The sequence below is a fragment of the Battus philenor genome, unplaced genomic scaffold, assembly GCF_028537555.1.
Source record: "Battus philenor isolate CCGP_79_NKW_IND1 unplaced genomic scaffold, ilBatPhil1.0.hap1 SCAF_7, whole genome shotgun sequence".
NCBI lineage: Eukaryota > Metazoa > Arthropoda > Insecta > Lepidoptera > Papilionidae > Battus > Battus philenor.
In genome coordinates this window covers 8070329-8089302 of record NW_027181737.1, presented here as the reverse complement: position 1 = coordinate 8089302, position 18974 = coordinate 8070329, and the positions used below count along the sequence as shown (strand labels likewise).

The 18974-nt window shown below is 30.9% G+C and overlaps 2 protein-coding genes across 3 annotated transcripts; both read left to right on the top strand.

The window, feature by feature from the left end:
- Positions 1-2779: 2779 nt before the first annotated feature.
- On the top strand, positions 2780-12832 carry LOC137931274 (endocuticle structural glycoprotein ABD-4-like). 2 transcript variants are annotated; one of them, XM_068774703.1, is made up of 4 exons: positions 2780-2830; positions 8778-8941; positions 10761-10881; positions 12596-12832. In XM_068774703.1, exons 1-4 carry the CDS (start codon positions 2783-2785, stop codon positions 12755-12757), a joined length of 495 nt encoding a protein of 164 aa, XP_068630804.1. In that variant the 5' UTR covers positions 2780-2782; the 3' UTR covers positions 12758-12832. The 2 variants fall into 2 exon arrangements, with proteins under 2 accessions (XP_068630804.1, XP_068630805.1); XM_068774704.1 differs by lacking the exon at positions 2780-2830 and adding an exon at positions 8480-8535.
- Positions 12833-17971: 5139 nt separating this feature from the next.
- On the top strand, positions 17972-18711 carry LOC137930938 (endocuticle structural glycoprotein SgAbd-8-like). The gene is made up of 2 exons (XM_068774305.1): positions 17972-18025; positions 18186-18711. Exons 1-2 carry the CDS (start codon positions 18014-18016, stop codon positions 18555-18557), a joined length of 384 nt encoding a protein of 127 aa, XP_068630406.1. The 5' UTR covers positions 17972-18013; the 3' UTR covers positions 18558-18711.
- Positions 18712-18974: the final 263 nt, after the last annotated feature.

The window sequence follows — 18974 nt, the reverse complement described above, 5'->3', positions numbered from 1 at the left end:
GTATTTGTCAAATAACGTTAAATTATTTGATGTGAATAGCTTATTTTTCGGGATTACCAAGTTTAATATGAAAGATTGAATACTTTCCGTTTATGTTATTCTTATAAGGGTTTTCTTCCACTGGAGTTGGTAGTATTAGGTACCAGCTCTAAACAGTACTCTGATGCTTGCTTAAAACGGAGACGTATCTTTTTTAAAGCATATACACATTCTGTCTGCTTTTCAGTCTTTTTAAGTTGTGTTTATTTGTTTACTCTTACACACATTGTGTAATGATGGACTTATTATTAGCCGCAGAAGATTTTTCCTTATTAAGTAATAACTAAGTCTTTCCAGTGGTTTTATGGAAGAAATCTCCGTTAAGACCGCGCTCGGTATTTGAAATTTAGTCTGAATCTGTAATCAGATTTTTTTTATCAGAGTTTTAAACATGATTTTCAATTTCTTTCGGATTTTATTAAATTATTACATAACATACAATGAAACATTTATTTGTTATACCTGTGTGTCGCGTCGCTTTATTTGACACATTTAGAATGAATTCCTCATAAACACTTAGGTCACTTATCTTAGGCCTTATAAGTTATTATTTAGTATTAGTTACGAACAACATAACTTAGGTAGTCAGGGTTGATCAGATTCGGAGTGATTCGCCGCACGCGGAGAGGTATTCCATCCTGAATTATCCCACGAGGAAAAAAGGTGTTAAGGGTGATAGGGTTTTATTAATGTACAATTAAGAACAACTCTTAATAAAGTTAGTATTTCGCGGTAATTAACACTTGTAAGCTTAGATAATTTTAATTATTATCAACTCTATTTTTTATCATTTAACATAGCATTTTTTCTACAAATATTTTTTAAACAAACTAGATATTCAACTATTGCATTAAGCACTGTTCCGGTGGTGCTGAAGCCGCTGTTGCTACTTGACCGTTCTGAAGGATAGAGCTGGCCTGATGCCACTGCTCTGAGTTGATTCAATTAGCCAATTTAATGTCAGGCGACTGTGGAGAGAATTTGAAAGCTTTTGTTGTTTTTCGTGTAATCAAGTTAAAGTCGCAGAGGGTGAGTAGTGTCAGTATTATGATATGCCATTCTTCCTAACCTTCGTAACTAATCAGTGGGTTTGTAGAGGTAAATTGCGTTAGGTTCCGGCTCGTTTAAAATTGAAAGACACTGGAAATTTTAGTCCCCCAAGAAAGAGCCATGCAGGCGTTTGTCGCTGGCGAATATATGTAAAAACGCTCCTAGGGTCTAGCTTTATTACAAAGATGAAGAGACATCAAGGGGATTTTAGTTGGTGTAAGCACGATATATCCCTCGCAAGGGTATCCAACCTCGGTCTTTCAAAAATGTAAAAAAAAGGTTTTAATTAGCATATGTAATATAAACCTGCAACATCTGGGCAGAGTTGTTGTAAGTGAAACGATTTAATCTAAAATAAAGTAACATTGTAAGTCCCATAATTTCATTTTATACAAGAAACTGGAACATAGGAATTCTTCTATTAAGCCATTTGAAGAAGCAATACGATGATACAGTGGAAAGTCTGAGAAGTAACCTACCATGAGTGTTTTAACCTCGTTTCTTATTTTATTGCATAAATGCAAACAAAATTACGATTTATTTCTAAGAAACAATATCGACGCTTTGTTAAATTTTGTAATATACGAGTGACTGTGTATACTATAACAGACTTAGTTATTCTTTTTTATCATGATTAAGCAGAAAATTACATGATATAAAGTTAAGAAATTTTCATTGTTATGAATCATTAAAAGATCATGTATTCGGTGTCCGTTGCGGAAAAAATAAATAATTAACAATTTAAAAACATACTGTTCTTTTCATGATTCTCACAACAACTAAACCCTTTAAAAATTCAGCGTAATTTCTCCGGACAGAATTATTAAAAATTGTGGGAATGTTTTCACGCTTCACCGATGTAACAACACACAGTTTACGAGCCCCATCTCTTTGACAATAATAAATATATTGCTTTTTATGTTACATTAAATCCAATGAGAAAGGTATCGACGGAATGTACACATTTTCCTTCCTGTAACTTTTCATTTAATAAAAGTTAAAATAAATGCTCTGCAATTATGTTCGTAAATAACGACTATTCTGTTTACTTTTACCAATTAAGGACGGAACTTAGATCAAGGACGGTCCGCTATTTTATCTAAAGTTATTAATTGCAATTTATTTAAAATTGATTATGTTTGGTGATACCCAGCTAACGTGGATTAGTAATATTGGTGTAAGAAATCTGAATATTGTTGAAAAATGTTTCATCTATACAAAAATATTTTTAGTGTTTCAATTAATGTTTAAGATATCACAGCGTGAGATAAGTTCTGTCTTGGGAGATGTGCATCTTTTATACACCATTTTGCTAAGGTGAAATTTAGGACTGCGATTTCCCATTATCGAGTCACTACGTAAACATTTTAGTCAATATTATTGGCGGTGCACACATTTAACGTTTATATTTCTGAACTACGTATAATACTATATTTGCTAACAAGTTTTACTTACTAAATGCCAATACAAAAGCCAAGTTCCACGTAATTTTTTAATTAAAGTATTAAAAAATGCTATTGATTTTTATCGTTTACATCACGTCAGAGTGAAAATTAAGGCGTATACTTCGCATACTTTAAAACTATGTTATTTAATATGTTAATAGCGTGTCTTGTTCATATCGCACACATCTTCAGTGCGACTCGTTCCTCAGTGTCAACTCCGGGAACAATGAATCAAGAGAATCGTCGGTATGTCGGCGATTATCAACGGACGCAAACTGCCTGATTCATCTTTCAAGGTTTTTATTATAGTAAAGTGTTTACATTTTAAGTAATATAATGTAGTCAATTTTTATATTTAAGAATTTTGTTACCTGGTTTAGTGGACGTAACATTAGGTTACATTTATAACAATAACATTAAACTTAATTTATCATTGTAACAGCTGTCACTATTTACAACGTAAGTAACTTTTAGGAGTTCTTTTTTGTGTTTAGTTTTATTTAAATCTGATCAACATTTCACGTTATTACATAAGTATAATCTAATATTTTTAGAAAGGATTACACAACTAACACGTGCTCAACGTGAGATGCTCTGGCTAGTTAATACTGGACACTTTGTATTAATAAAAAAAATATTCGATAATACTAAAGAATCTAATTTATTTAAAGAGAAACTAAGAGAAATTTTAAATTAAAGAGTAAAATTTTTCTACGGTCAACAAATATGTGTGTATGTATATGGTTTTAAAACGAAAGTAAATAGTAAATAATACAAAAAATACGTACTGAGATACTGAAGGTGATGGTTTTAAGCTTACAAGGAAAATATGAAAAAATATTACAAGTTTGCGTTGATAAACTTCCAACTTTATTTTTACAATAAAACTGTAAATTTCTGTTATAATGTGAATAAAAAGATGTCGCCATGGCCGGGCCATTGGTTGTTATCATATGTTAAGATATTTTAAAATAAAAATAAAAAATATATACTCATTCAGTTCCGGCATTTCCTTATATTTACATACGAGTATAGTGTGTGAATTAGAAAAATTCTGCTATTATTTTATACAAATTTTACCTTATCTACATTTTTTTCGGTAATACAAATTGTCTAGATGGAAAAAAAAATTACACTGTATGTTGTATTTATGTTTAAAAGTTTAACATAAAAACCGGTATTGATGAGTTCGATATTAGAGTCAAGGGAGGGTCAGTTCGATATTGTCATTGGGAATATATCCACTAGCCGCAAGTTGTGCATGCTTTCACAAGTTCCGACACGTATTCAAATTTCATACCTTATGCGGTAAAATAGTCAAAATCTTTGATTGCGTACGAACTATACGTAAAGGAAGAGTGACATATTATTTAATGAATATGACTCGCATTGTATAGACAAGATTTGTGTATGGAAGATATCTGCATGGAAATCAATAAGTTTCGATTATTAATTGTGAAACACCAGTCAGTTTTAAATAATACAAAATCTTTTAACAGCAGGTGTTCTTATGCACGGCGATGACGAGGTCAACTTGAAAAACACTTAAATTAATATTATAGCTGTCGAATTGTTATAAGATTCTCCGCAGATAGCTTTCATTAAAGATTTTTTGCGAAGTTAATTTTTTATTGATTTGACTATACTATGTGTTTGGTTTTTTTCTACAGTTAATGTGAAAGAAATTCGTAAATTATGAGTAACATAAGTGTTATATGCCATCTTCATCGAGATGACATATATGGTGTTTTGTGGATAGCCACACTTGTTTCTTTACATGACTTATGATGCACATTGAGGTAAAGTGCATTAAGTATCAACTGTTGGATATCACGGTAAGAATATGAATATATAGATGTTGGAAAAGTCAAAAGAACATCACCATATCAGCCGATAGACGCCCATTACAAGGCAAAGCCTCCACCAAAAACGTCTATGGGGGTATACAATAATATAGTTGTATTATGGTACGTAGAGGACACTGACCATCTTCTGCAATCGCAAGTGTTAGTCCGCTACTGTTGGACTACCATTGCTAACTGTTTAAAAGAAGTAGTTCGGTATATTTTGAATTAATTTCATCAATGTATTACTTAACGTAAACAAAAGTATGTATTAAAGTAGTTATGGAATTAATTAACACATTAAACTAGTTGATTAGGTATAATCTTGAAAATTTCAGAAAGTGGCAAGTCGGTTGCGTTGAAGCTCGGTTGCCGAGTTTTGAGTTTCCAAACTCTGTGCAACCCATTCCAATTGGAAGAGTATAGCACTTTCATTAAGGGAATTTTTTGCATGCAGCGTCATTTCTTCGTAACACGAGCATTGACTTAATGTGTATTTTTTCTTATTAAATTAAAACAGTAATGAAAGCGGTTTTTAGACCGGAAGGAGGTTAAGACCGATTTTTGAACACTGATATAAGTTTCTTTAATACAAAAGATTCTCGTTCTCTAAGAAGGTTCTCGTTGATAATGCATAGACTTAAGACACAACGTCGTCTAAGTACTAACATAAAGTAATCTTAGAATACCTAAAAAATACAAAAAAAAATATACTCCATGTCTATGCCATCTCTTGTATATTATCATAAGATTACTTTAAATAATTTCAACCTCATAAATTTACGCATCATTATTTTACTCTACAATCAAAAAAATTATTTAGTTTCATGAAAACTGATACTTAACAGACGTCTATGTGAAAAATGTCGGTAATCACATATGTACACGTGTTCAAGTTAAGTAAATTTTTACTTCATCTGATCTGGTAAAATCTATTAATGATTTAATTACATTATCCACTCATTCCTAGGATTGTAAGAGGTGCTGCTACACCATAGTATAGGACTTTGCCTAGTAAATAGTTGTATCTGTTTATTGTAATAAGTTATAATTTTTAAGGCTGTTATTTAATAGCTAACACTCGGTAGAATTGTAAGTAATACTACAATCGTAACTAGTACTAATATACTATACATCTTTTATGTAATTTTTTGGTTTTTATTATTCATTACATAACAGAAAAATACACGATTGTCGAGATTTACTTTTTTTACACAAACTTATCTATAAAATATAATATACTAATAAAGTGGATGACTGTTTACGATTGATTTGTTTTTGGTGCTGTTTTCGGCGCCTGATATTGGTTGAAAAGCTGCGAATTAGTTATAAATATTTACGATTCAAGTTGTTTAATTGACTCTAAGGCACAAAGATAGATCGATCGATAATAAATTTTTCAATAAACAGAAATACATAAGTTGAGGAATGCATATAAAGATCGTTGTAGCTTGGTCGCAAATTATAATCATAATCATCTTAGGTTAAGGAAGGCTGATTTGCTTACACTTCACCTGAAGGGATACTAATTCAAATCGATTATTTATCAGATGAATATGGTGAGTTCACTAAAGCGTTACAAGTAAAATTTTTCAGAGTTCGATTACAAAAATTTATAATTAATATTAAATAATACCCAGAGAATATTTTGTAACAAAGGGGTAGTAAATCCTTTGTAATAAAAGGTTCTCCAAGAAGTCGAAAAAATAGGTTTCATTTATGTCATACGGAGTATACGGAGCCCAACAACTTTAACCAAAATCCGAACCTAAATATTGCATATTTAGGTGAGCCCAATCTTCTATGACTTCAAGCATAGGTGCAAAAATATGCCGCCTTTGATGTTATTTCTGTATAGGTGATTCAAGAAACTGCGGCCGAGTTACCAAAAGGTACAGGTTAGTCACCGTAATTTAGCGCAAAATTATAGATTTTCTTTCTGTGGTCGAATTTAAGAATGCGGTAATATCAAATCAAATCCCCAAAAAGAACTTACTATGATTTTACCGTGTTTAGGTTTTCACTGCATCTATGTATGGTAGTACATCGTGCTGTGGAAAAGTGTCACGATTAATGAAGCGTTTGTCTTTTTTCAGAACAGAGCCGTTTAATGGGACGGTGTCGAATTGTTTCTATTAACAAGTGAAGGAGACAAAAATTCTCAGAAATGTTCATCAAATGCAAAACTTACAATAAAAAGTGCAAAATAACTTCTGCTTTATCTAAGCGATTAGTGCTTTAACATTATGTCAATTTACCGGATTTGGGCCGTTAAGTTTTCGTATAGCAGCTGATGGAACGGTTGTTATATCTTCGTTAATTAAAACACCAAAAGGTGACAATTCATTTTATAACAAAGTGGACCTTATATTTACCGAAACAAATACAATAATTATGGATAATATAACGGATACAGACCAAATGATGTTAGATATCCATATGATCCAGAAAAAGACCCATATTATAGACTACAAAATGATTCAGTCAAAATAGAAGATTGCTTTAGTTTTTTTATAATTTTTTCAATTCATAAATTTTTATTAAAATTGCTTATGAATAAATGCATAACAAATTTTTTTTTCTGCGTTATTTTATAGTTAGGTCATTAAAAAACAAAGCTTATCTTTGTTGACCAATATATGTAGTAATTTAGGCACTAACTTCTTCTAATATCTAACATTGCATTATATTTTAATATTTACGTTTAAAATTCAATTCGTTTTAAGTTTAAAATTCATCATTTAAAAAACTGCGGACTTTAATAATGTTTTCTGATGTTTCAATATTTTAAAAGTCGGATTGTTTATAATTATACTTAATCTTTGTTTATTTTTAAGTCATCACTAAATGTTTTGAACTAATACAAAATACAAAAATCAGATAAAAAATACAAACGGAAGAGTTATGTCCGAAAAGTTTAATTAGATTCTTTATTCGTCTTGACCATCAAAATCTTATTTTCTGTAACTTGTATATTTTTCAACGCACCTGAAGTGTCATAATACTTTAATAAAATACGTAATAATGGAACAGAAGCGTATAAAAGTCAACGAAAAGTATTTTGTTATTATGCATAAAGCTCCGATGTAGCAACATCAATAAATTTTTCTGTAAAAAAATACTTGTTGAAGTATGTCACATACGAACTCATGCAACTGGTTTTTAAAGATCTGCTTGCCATGATGAGTCTTCTACTTGAGTCTGCCTTTGTCGATTTTCCTTTACGTAATGTTTGACACGACGACATCGTTATAAGATTCCGCATAAAACTTTTTAAAAGTTTCCTTTTTTAATTTTTGAATTATAAGCTACTTATTAAGTACTACTAATTAGTTTTATATGCTAAGAAAAGTCAATTATTGAATTATACCCATGTTAACATTATCTGTATTATGTTCTTTAACAGGCTGTTTAGGATGGCTAGGATATGTGCACTAAGCCGCAGACATCGTTATTATATTAAATATCCTTAGATTTATGGATATATTTTTTAAAAAGACGAAAAACTTATGATAAGAAAAAAAATCATATATTTACTAAGAACGTTTTAGTTTCAACGCCGTTAATTTCTTTTAAAAATATTTTTGCAAAGTCTGTAAACATATGTAATAAACCATTCTTTTCTCTTAATAAAGCTCTAAAATGTTTAGACGAAAGATTATTTTGCGACACCTAATTTTTAATTTCAATTAAGATTGATGATAAGTTCAATTTTTTTAACTGGTACTTTGGTTGATTTTTTCATTAAAATTCAATTGATACAAAAGTGTAACAGCAACTATTAAGAGAGTATCAATTCTAAAGACATTTCCTTTCCAACGTAATTTTGTTCAAGTTTTATGAGATATTATTGTTCAGTTTTTAATTAATTTTTATTGATTTGTTTCAATGTTTTTCGCCCATCGAGTGTAGCCCGGAATTCTCTAGTTAATCTCAGTGCTTTCTTGTATATTTTCTTAATATCTTCTATATGAGATCCATTATTATAAACTTTTTTGTTGAAAACTGTAATAAAGAACATATATCCGTTGCAATATTTTTAAATTGCTGGAGTTTTGCGTATAAATACCGGGGGTTTACACAAGCTGCATCATTCCTGCACTTGCTCTTCGTCTGGATTCATCTTGCAATTATTGTGCTGAGTCAACATGCGTTTTGTAAGAATCAAGTTCAGTTTTACTTTGTATTTTCGTTTGCCCACCAACTTTAATGATCTTTCTAATAAATAAAATAGCAAATTTTTTTTACTTCCCACATTGGAAAAAAGAAATAAGTTTTTAAAAAACAACATATATTTTAATAGTTTTGATATTATTATAATAGACATTGTATAAACGAAATATTTGGAAATAGTGTTTATGTAGGTGCTTACGAAATATATGTAATTTTTTTTGTTCAGGTGGTTTTTGCTATAATTTTGGGCGTGGCATCGGCCGATGTGGTCAGTTTCCAGCCCTTCCAGCCGGCACCTGTATATCAACAACAACAGCTCTACACAACAGAACCTATTCCCATTATCAGACAAGAGCACGTCCAAAATCCAGACGGATCTTATAAATGGAGGTATGCATCTACTAATAATATAATTCAATTATTTTGTCTTCTCTTCAATATTAATAATATTATTGTATCATTTACGCTTGTATACATTGTGATTAATTATAGTCGTAAAATCTTTAAAGGGGTGGACATATAGCTTACTTTCAATTAATGTATGGTACACCCTATGCAAACATTACCGGCTTCAAAAATGATAAATATTGTAATGATAATGTAGCAAGAAAAAATGTTTCCAAAGCTTGGATTTCTACAGATACACATTAATTATTTTCTACTGTTTTTCATTATAGAGTTTTTAATGCAAGAAGTTACAGGCCTGTCAAATTCCCATAGAAAATAATATTTACTTTGACTTATTTCAGAGTGATCGCTTTATACAGCGTAAATAGGTGAACGTAAAAGCTTTAAACCTTTTTGCTGTCAAACGGGTTTACATTCACTATTTTAAACCTTTTACAATTATGACTAAATACTCTTTTTGCAGATATAAATACTGAAATTGGATTTTAATAATAATTTTAAATACCGAAAAATAAATTCTTGTTGCTATTTTAATCTCTTAATTATTATTGTTATTGAATTATGAATTTTTGATATCGAGTAATCAGCCATTACTTAGATAATTGTCAAAAAAAAGCAAATTTATTTTTATTGTATTGTGAAGATGATTCATAATAACTGGTATCCGATTTAATTTTTACTTGGCCCGAATTAATTCATCGCTACAAACTTACCTAGCCATCTCTATATCATATGCAATGTTAGCAGCTCGTATCATAATGTGCAGTTTAGTGTTCCTAATGTCGTAAAGTATTTTTACAATTACTGCAGTTCAGTAAGGGCTGATGATGTGATGATGTCCTGCAATCCATATGAGGCACAGTCAAAGATAACGATAAAGAGTACACCCTAGTTTATTAACAGAAGACTATATACATGATACTACCCATTGGAAATACTTCGTAAAGGATTGTTTTTCATTATATCTTTGACAAACAAATCGCCTCGGAGCGTACTCTTATTATTTTCTTTAGAAATCCGCTAATAATGGTATCCATACAATTCAGCTAACTCTCTGTTATCGAATAAGAATAAATATGATCTAATCAACATTAGAGTGGGATATTATAATATTTTTTGAGCATGTTCAGTAATTTACGTTAAAGAAAATTAAAGGATTATTATAATATTATTATCGGTTCTTCGCAAATTTGTTAATGTTTTTTGGCGTTTTTTATTACTCAAGCTTTTACTTTTTTCCGTTCCCTATAAAGTGTATTTGATATTGTTGGTCATTTTACTTCTGTCTAAATTGTAGAGTATAATACAGCCATTTTTAATATCCGTCTTTTTGAAGAGCAAAGTAATTTAAATATTTATTATATGATTTTTCTATTACGGTTTTAGGTATTGTCTTTTGCACGAATGGATCTTTTATCTGCATTATCTTTTCTTTATCATATACATTTTTGTTTTATTCTTTCGCCTAATTTTCGTAAAAAAATCTTTTACAGATATATTTTTGAGGGCGCAATAGTAGACATAAATGATTTTTGTTTTTAACTTGTAGTACTATGAATGTTTTCTTCTTGTAAAAAGTAACGGATTTCCTTTCTAGTACTTTAAATTATTGAGAGTGAAGTTTCCAGTTTATCCCTTGCTATTTTATTTGTTTTTAAAATTCAGTGAAAATTTTAATCGGATATGAAAAACGCCAAAAAATTACTTTTAGGTTTTTTTGGGGCCTTTTCTATGCGTTATAGAAATTACGTTATTAATTTATTAAATTTTGGATAACATATTTTGAAATCTTAAATTCTAGCTACGAAACAGGCAACGGTATTCAGGCTGAGGAGCTGGGTTATATCAAAAATCTCGGAGTACCGGAACAGGAAGCGCAGACTGCACAAGGACAGTACCAATATACAGCTCCTGATGGCCAGGTAACTTAAATATTTCGCAGATTTCTAAGTAATGATAAAATTTCCTTCGAATGATTGATGATACTAATTTAAGAATATTTTTTTTGTTCTAAGACAGGATTAAGGAATACAGTTGTGTTGTTAAATACTCTTGCTCGAAAAACGTTCCGACTTTTTTGTAGCGTTATCATTTTCAAAAATTTAAAACAATGATAACAATAGAAGTTAAGCGTACTCTACGGCAGACAATAAAAGGTTCTCCTTTAAGGTTTTGATTGACTTTTCGAACACGGTTTGCCATAATTTCATAAGTTAGTTATTGAAGAGTTTAACTGCAACCATCATATAGATTATCTAGATTAAAGACCGGTTGACTGTGTTTAAAGCGCTTGGCTTATATCACTGTCCAGTAACTAAACTCGAGTCTAGGCCTCGGAAGCCTTGACTTAGGCCACCTAGGCCTCTGTTCGCTTAGCTCTCTAATTGCTTAAGCAGCCGTTGCATCGAAAGTTGGTCGAAAGATGACTTTGGCTTAGGTTGCTAGTAATCACTAATCATTTCTTTAGCTAACAACTGCCGTTTTATATGTTAATTAATTAACATCAATTAAACAGTAATAGATTATAGAGCAACAACGTTACTCTCTAGGAATATTACCTAGTATTTCGTTCTGCATGCTATATACAAATAATAATACAGATAAAGAAATTCAGTAGAGTCAAAAAATATTAAATTGATTGTTTAGAACAGATCAATATTTCTGTTAAAACATATTTCGGATGTGCCAAATGAAATGCTGGGTTGTATATTAGGTCTAAGCTCTTCTGGTAGAATACATAAGAATTGCAAAAGAGGTATTTCTTATTTTCGTATCTTTTTAAATTTGGCTCGGACGTCGCAGTATATATATCAACAACATAAGAATAAGTTTACATTAACAAACGTGGACAAAGTGTCTATAATTTTAATGTTTCATATTTCGTATCCAAACGATATCATTTCTTATTCTCAAAACTTTAGAGTTGAATCTTGACAAGTAAATTTTTGTCATGTAACTGTATTACTGTGTGAAATATTACTAATATACGTTAATATAAAAAGAAAGTTTAGATGCTTGGGCGAAATAAGAAATAAAGTTAAAAAGTTTTTTTTCGGTGCGTCTAGAATTTTAAGCACATTTTATCCCTCTCTTTCTCTCTCTTATATATATATATAGATATTCTGTAGTCAGGAACATATGACTCGAAGAATATTGTTCTGTTGTATATGGCATGATTTTAGGCGGGATTTTCTAGTTCTTTTCGGGTGATATACGGGTTTTTCTAGTGATGTACAGAAAAAAATACTAAATCTTGTGTCAAATATTTTCAAATAAAACATTTAACAACCGTAAGATCACGCAAGTAGTGCGTTGAACAGATAACCGTTAGGGCCTTAAGGTAACAGCGATACTTATATCTTGAACGCTAAACCTATAGGGCGTGAAACCTATAGCGTGGACTTCCTAACGTTCACCCATAAGGCAGAACACGCTAGATGAAGGATGCTTTCAATGGGTTTTATTGGAAGTTAATGGATGAGGGTCATGTCCAGCAGTGGATGCCATATGGTAAAAATAATGATGATGATGATGTTTGTCAAAACCGATGATCATACTTTTATTTCAATAAAATATCAATGTGTTGTTTTAATTAGTAATCATTTATTTAAGGTTTATTTTTTATTTAATCTTCAGGTGATCCAGCTTAAATATGTAGCCGATGAAAATGGATTTCAGCCCCAGGGATCTCATATCCCAACTCCGCCACCTATTCCACAGGACATTCAAAAGGCTCTCGATTATCTCGCTACCTTACCGCCGCAGATTCCTGACAGCAGAGTTTTCGGGCGCCAGTGAAATAAATGATGTCTTATTAAATAAAAACTATTGAGGCTTAATTATGTACCAATTACTATAAATTATAGGTAAAACGATTTTAAGCATTCTTATTTTCATAATTTAGAGAATTATGAGTATTTTATTAAATAAAGTATTGTTTATTATACTGCTTTTTATTAACTTTTAAACAAACTTTTCTGTATTTATAGTTCTATAGTTTATATTATTTATTTATTATTTATTTGTTTATATTGTTATGCACACAGTAACAATTTTCACGACAGTGACCACTCATATGATTGAGCTCCCATATATTTTTCGTCGTTTCAGCCCATAGATGCCCAAAGCAAGACAGACCTCCCACAAATACATCTTTGATAAGATAAGGTGAAATACGTTTATTCAACAGGAACTTTTAACAGAACTCTTATTGATCAACAACTTATTATCTATTTTTTTTTAATATATTATTTTTGGGGAGATATACCATAATTGCCAAGCTTGGCAGGCCGGTTGATGATCGCAATGTGGTATTATGGTACGGTGAAGATGCTGCTGCTCATCCTCCGGAAACTTGTTTGTGAGCAGTAGTAATCCTATATAGTTAATGTGCAAAGTGTAAATTACATAAGATTGTATTCCGAGGGTTGAACCTGCGACCTACGATCTTTTATAAAGGAATCCTTCAATTGAAGCTACGAGGGTTTCAAACACGCCTAAACCAGAGAAGAGCCCACAACAATCTCAAACGGTTTTTGTTGTCGTGACTTTAGCAAAATCCTTAATAAAAGGCAGTTTAGTAGTAGAGAATTTCATTCCTGAACTTTATTATGACTTTAAAAATCTTTGTTTAATCAACTTTTCAATTTTACTTCATAGTCTAGTTATATTACATGGGTGTGAATTGTAATACCGTACACAGTCACGACTTACTAATTTTAAGAAGCCGAAAGAAAGGTATAAAAAGCTTATTAGTATGCGAAACAGTTATAGTGTAAGTCAAACAGTTTTTTTATGATTGACTTAAAAAAACATTTCAATTGAAATTACGGTTAATGTTGTAACAACGAATGAAACGCGTAGCTATCGCTATCCAAAGGCCGCTGCCAATCGGTCCTATGGGAAAGAAATGGACGCCTGTATCCAGCACAGGACTTCCTACAGCTAAAATAATGATGCCGATGATGAGTCATCATGATCGGCATGGCTTATACCAAGAGAACTTTGGTTTTAAAATGTATATAGTATTTAAAATGTATGTAAAACGATGACAAGATACACAATTAAAATATAAAATATAATTGTTCCTATATCTTGCAATTATTCGTCCCATGTCTTGTTAAAATCTAGACTAAGCTTAGTGCACTTGAATGTTAACCGTTTAATATTATCACATTGATCTGAAAATGTTAAAACGTAATAGTACGCGTCTTGGCCTTGATTTTGGTCGATTACTGCGAAGACGCGGTTTATTCAAGATTACTTAAAACGTTTTTCGCATACATATTGAATGATTTGTTTATTCATCTTGAGCGATGCAAACTTCCTTAAGATGAACATTGCGGAATAATAAATAAATACAAAATAAAAATAATCGCGTTTTACGTATTATTAATTTTAATGTTACTTTAATGCGTTAATATTAAGAATTAAATCAAAATTATAAATATAAGCGGACAAAGACGCTAGGGATATGTAAAGGTTTATACTAGTACAAAACTTACTAAGCATGAAACGAATTTATTTAAAACTCTGCAACAAAAATATCAATTTTATTATAGGCCTATAAGACGATATATTACAACTATGGAGGGTGATTGGTTATAGGCGAAAAACTGTTAAATAGGTATAGCTCATTTTTTAGCACAAACCTTCAAAGCTTTTACACCAATTTCCAACCACTCTGTATAAAGCGATCGCCCTAAAATATTAATGCGACAGGCCAATAACTCCTGGCAATAAAAACTGCAGGAACAGATACACAATGAATATTTTTTTTTACATAATTAGGTTTCTGAATTTTAAAAACGCTTTTTCTTATTACGTTATTTACTGTTACTGAAACGGTTGATTTTTTTTGACAGGGAGTAACATACATAATTAATAGTAAATGAGATATTTTATATCAATCCAATCAGCCTGTATAATTTAATGTACGGTTTTATTGCTACGTTTTTTGATAATATTAAAAAGTTGTGACAAAATGTTTTTTATTTAACTCTACTTAATATTTTCAAGCAAAATGTATCTGCTGGTGTATGGAAATTTTTTATTTATGTCCTAACATTAAATATTAATCGGATTGGTGTATAATTTATTAGCCGTAAAATATATTTGTACAAACAATCGATGCATATATTCCGTATCTCTTTCCTTTTGTACTGTGTTAACTAAACTAGGCTACAGCAACGTATATAAATTGAATATGATGTCAATTTAGACACAGTCATAGTAGGTGAAAATGGTTTTATATAGTTTACTTTGGATAACGAAAAATAAATAATAATAGACTGTCTTTGGATTTATCGGTGTTCAATTATGATATAAATAATGTGGAACATTTATGATAGTTCTGAAAAATCTTGATAATATTTAGAATATTAAAAATTACGAAAAAAATATATCTTGATAAATATTTCAAGTATAAAGTATTCTAAGTATATTTAAAGTATAAAGTACTAAGCAGAAAATGCTAATTAAAATGTTTGGGATTTTTTGATTGAAATAATTATGAAAATGTTAATTTGCGTCAAAATAAACCGGTAAGAGTTTTTATATCTTCAATAAATATTTTTTTTTCACGTCGCTGTCGAAAAATAAATAAAACTGCGTTGACAAAAAATTAACCGACGCTTGAATGGGATTACCGGTCAAGTTATTAAAATACAATCACACCTGAAGCATCTACCTACGCAGGCGGCACGTCGAGTGAGCGGCGAAGTGGCGTCTGTTGGCAGATGGGATCATGATGTACACCCGGTGACCCAGCTTGCTCAACAACCGGTCGGTTCACTTTCCCCGCGCCTCGTGTCAAGGTCGCACGATCATTGCTTCGCCATAAACCCCTCACACTCGACACCTTGATGATACACGCATAACGTAAATTAAAGATTTGACTATAACATTAAAATATCAAGGTTAGGTGAGGGCATACAAAGGTGACCGTTGTTATTATAGTATTTGATTTAATAATTAATAATAAACGATGACACACTCTTAATCATTTTTATTCATTATTATTAATAACCTAAGTACGTTGGAAATTTAATAAAACATATTGTTTATAACAAGTTACGTTTTAACTACGTACTTTAGGTTCCATCAATATTATGAAGTCACCACTAATTAAATTGTGATAGAAATCACATAATATATTTCTTAATAAGCCGTTTGCTATTTAATGTTCTAAAGAAAATTTACGCAATTAATAAACCCAAACATAAGAGATTGGTAATGTCACTCAAAAAAGCGTATATTGCGTTAGTGACACCCAGGCCATTATTGTAGACTCTTAGAACTTCTCCAACCATTCTGACAAAAAGTTTAGAATGTCAAATGACTTCATCAAATTATCATATCTATACATCATTCAGTTACATACCACTCCCAACAAATAGATGTTAATCCAGCTAACAAAATTCGCCCGAAGTCATTCTCTTGGTTCAAAACTGCTTACAATACGATTTACATAACAGATTTCAGTGAAATCTTTTGTTGTTTGAGTATCTATTCATACGGATTATTATATTGCATAATATCGCAGATGTACGTTGCCTGTATTTTTTATTATGAAATTACCTATACTTGCTAAATGATTATTGCAAAAAATATTATTATATCTATTGATAGAAAGTGAGAAAATGGCATTGATAATTTTGAGTACTTATTTATTTTAGGAAACCAAACAGTGACAAAAGATAAAAATAGATTTATATAACTACATAATAATTACATGTCGACATAGAAAAAGATAATGTAAATGAAGAGCTATAATAATAAAAAATGTTAAATAAAATTTTTGTCAAATCGTCAAAGCCTGAAAGTATTAGAAGCCTACAAGATTATAGAGCATATTGTATCACTTTCTAAGAATTAAAGTACAGCTAGAGAACTAATACCATGATAATATATTCCTATTCAAAAGTTGCTTTAAAATCATTTAGTTGTTTGACGAAGACCAAAAACCCGTAGTATGTATAAAACCATTTTTATAAGTTGGGTAACAAATAATTTCCATATTTATATATATATATATATGTATATATATATATATATATATATATATATATATATATATATATATATATTTATATATATATATAAGACATTAAAGTGCATTAGGAATATATCAAAGTCCTCAATATATTAGTTAGGCAGTTTTGAAGTATTTTCGCTGTTTTAGCATTCGATTTCTAATATTTATGCTGATTATATTGTCTTAGTATGGTCATAAATATAATTAAACGTTTTTGCGCATAAACTTTTTCATTCTAAGTAATATTTTATCATTAGTGTTTGATAAGTTTATAATTGTAAACACATCGAGTATTAATTTACCTGTGTTTCTCATATCACTTGATTGTGAAAGACATTTTTAACCTAAGGTTAATGGACATTAAAATTTTAAAGCCAGTATTGTCTCAATCTCTGAATAATTTTTGATGATTTTCCTGCTGTTGTTAGTTGTGCAGGTTATGTTTTGTATATATAATGTAATAATTTTTTATCTACAACAAAATCAACAACCATTCGAACAAATTAATATGAATTTTTTTAGCAGTATGAATAGATTATATTTTTGTCGCAAAATCCATGCAACGACACCTTTTATTTAGAAAACATGGAATAAGCAAAGGCGTTTAAGAATTCTGTAAGCTTGTATGCGTTGTTTGTACAGCTAATTAGTTAACAATCATATTTTAGTTACAATGAAGCTCACGTGACGAATGCGTGTTGTGTCACTGAACATTGACGTTGTAGGTGGAGATACTGCACCGCTTGCGTTAAGGTCGATACTGTACAAATTGAATATCCGTTTGCTTTGTTGACAACTGTTACGTCGCCGTACCAAGTTGACATATACAAGTCGAGGTAATGCATTTACTGTTTACTTATTTCATAGATTTAGCTACTTCGCAATAAATTGTGAAATTGGTTAAAGAGGTGGTGGGTAAATGGGTCCCACTATAAATAGACAAATTGTTAGGATGTCATGTCATCAGTCACTCGGAACATATTCAGCTACTTCATCAATTCACCTTAAGTTTGTCAACAATGAAGTCAATTGTAAGTGGTCTGTTGTGTAATAGTGTTGAAAAGTTATTGTTAAATATTCAAGTGCAATTCAGTGCAAGTTCAGTAGAATTCTTGACGCATCACGGAACCCGTAGACCTTGCTACAATTTAGTCAACTAGATATGAAGATTTATAATGTATTTTTTTACAGGCTTTCGTTGGATTGTTTGTCGCTGTGGCGTTTGCTGCCCCGCAGTCCGCCCAGGAACCCATCCCAATCCTGCGACAAGATAGCCAAATTAACGGCGATGGTTCTTACCAGTACTCCTTCGAAACCGGCAATGGCATTAGTGCTGACCAAAAAGGTGATTTGAAGAAGGTTGGAGATGGTGAAGCTTTGGAGGTGCAAGGACAGTTTCAATACCCAGGTGATGATGGCCAGAACATTCAGTTGAGCTATGTTGCCGATGAGAACGGTTATCAGCCACAAGGCGCTCACTTGCCCACTGCTCCTCCAGTACCTGAGGCCATCCAGCGCGCACTCGCCTTTATTGCTGCCGCAGCACCTCAACAAGCAAACTAGGCATGTTGAACAGACTGATTAATACATAACTTTTATGAAATAATATTAATATCTGTTACTAGAATAACGTTTTCAACGTTTATAATTACTTGGAAGAACAAAAAATGTTATTTCATTGTGATGTAAGTCAAGCCTGCCTGTTTTTTATTTTTATAGAGTGAACATAATACATTTTTATTTAAAACACATGGATTTTATTTCGGAACTTGATTTATTTATCAACCCCTTGAACAAAACTGTGGTTTGAGTTTTTTCTTTCAAAACAATGAAGGAAAGGAAATTAAAACTTTCAAATATATCATAATAAGCCACTTTTGTTTTTTTTAATTGCACTTGATTAAAAAAAACTCACTAGCTAATTACATTAACTACTTTGTTACCTCTATTTTAAAGGTTACGTATATACACAACAGACCA

Coding starts and splice junctions, on each gene's coding strand:
- LOC137931274 (XM_068774703.1), top strand. CDS start 2,783: ATGTCGGCGATTATCAACGGACGCAAACTGCCTGATTCATCTTTCAAG. Junction 8,942..10,760: donor GACGGATCTTATAAATGGAG/GTATGCATCTAC, acceptor CTTAAATTCTAG/CTACGAAACAGGCAACGGTA. Junction 10,882..12,595: donor ATACAGCTCCTGATGGCCAG/GTAACTTAAATA, acceptor TTTAATCTTCAG/GTGATCCAGCTTAAATATGT.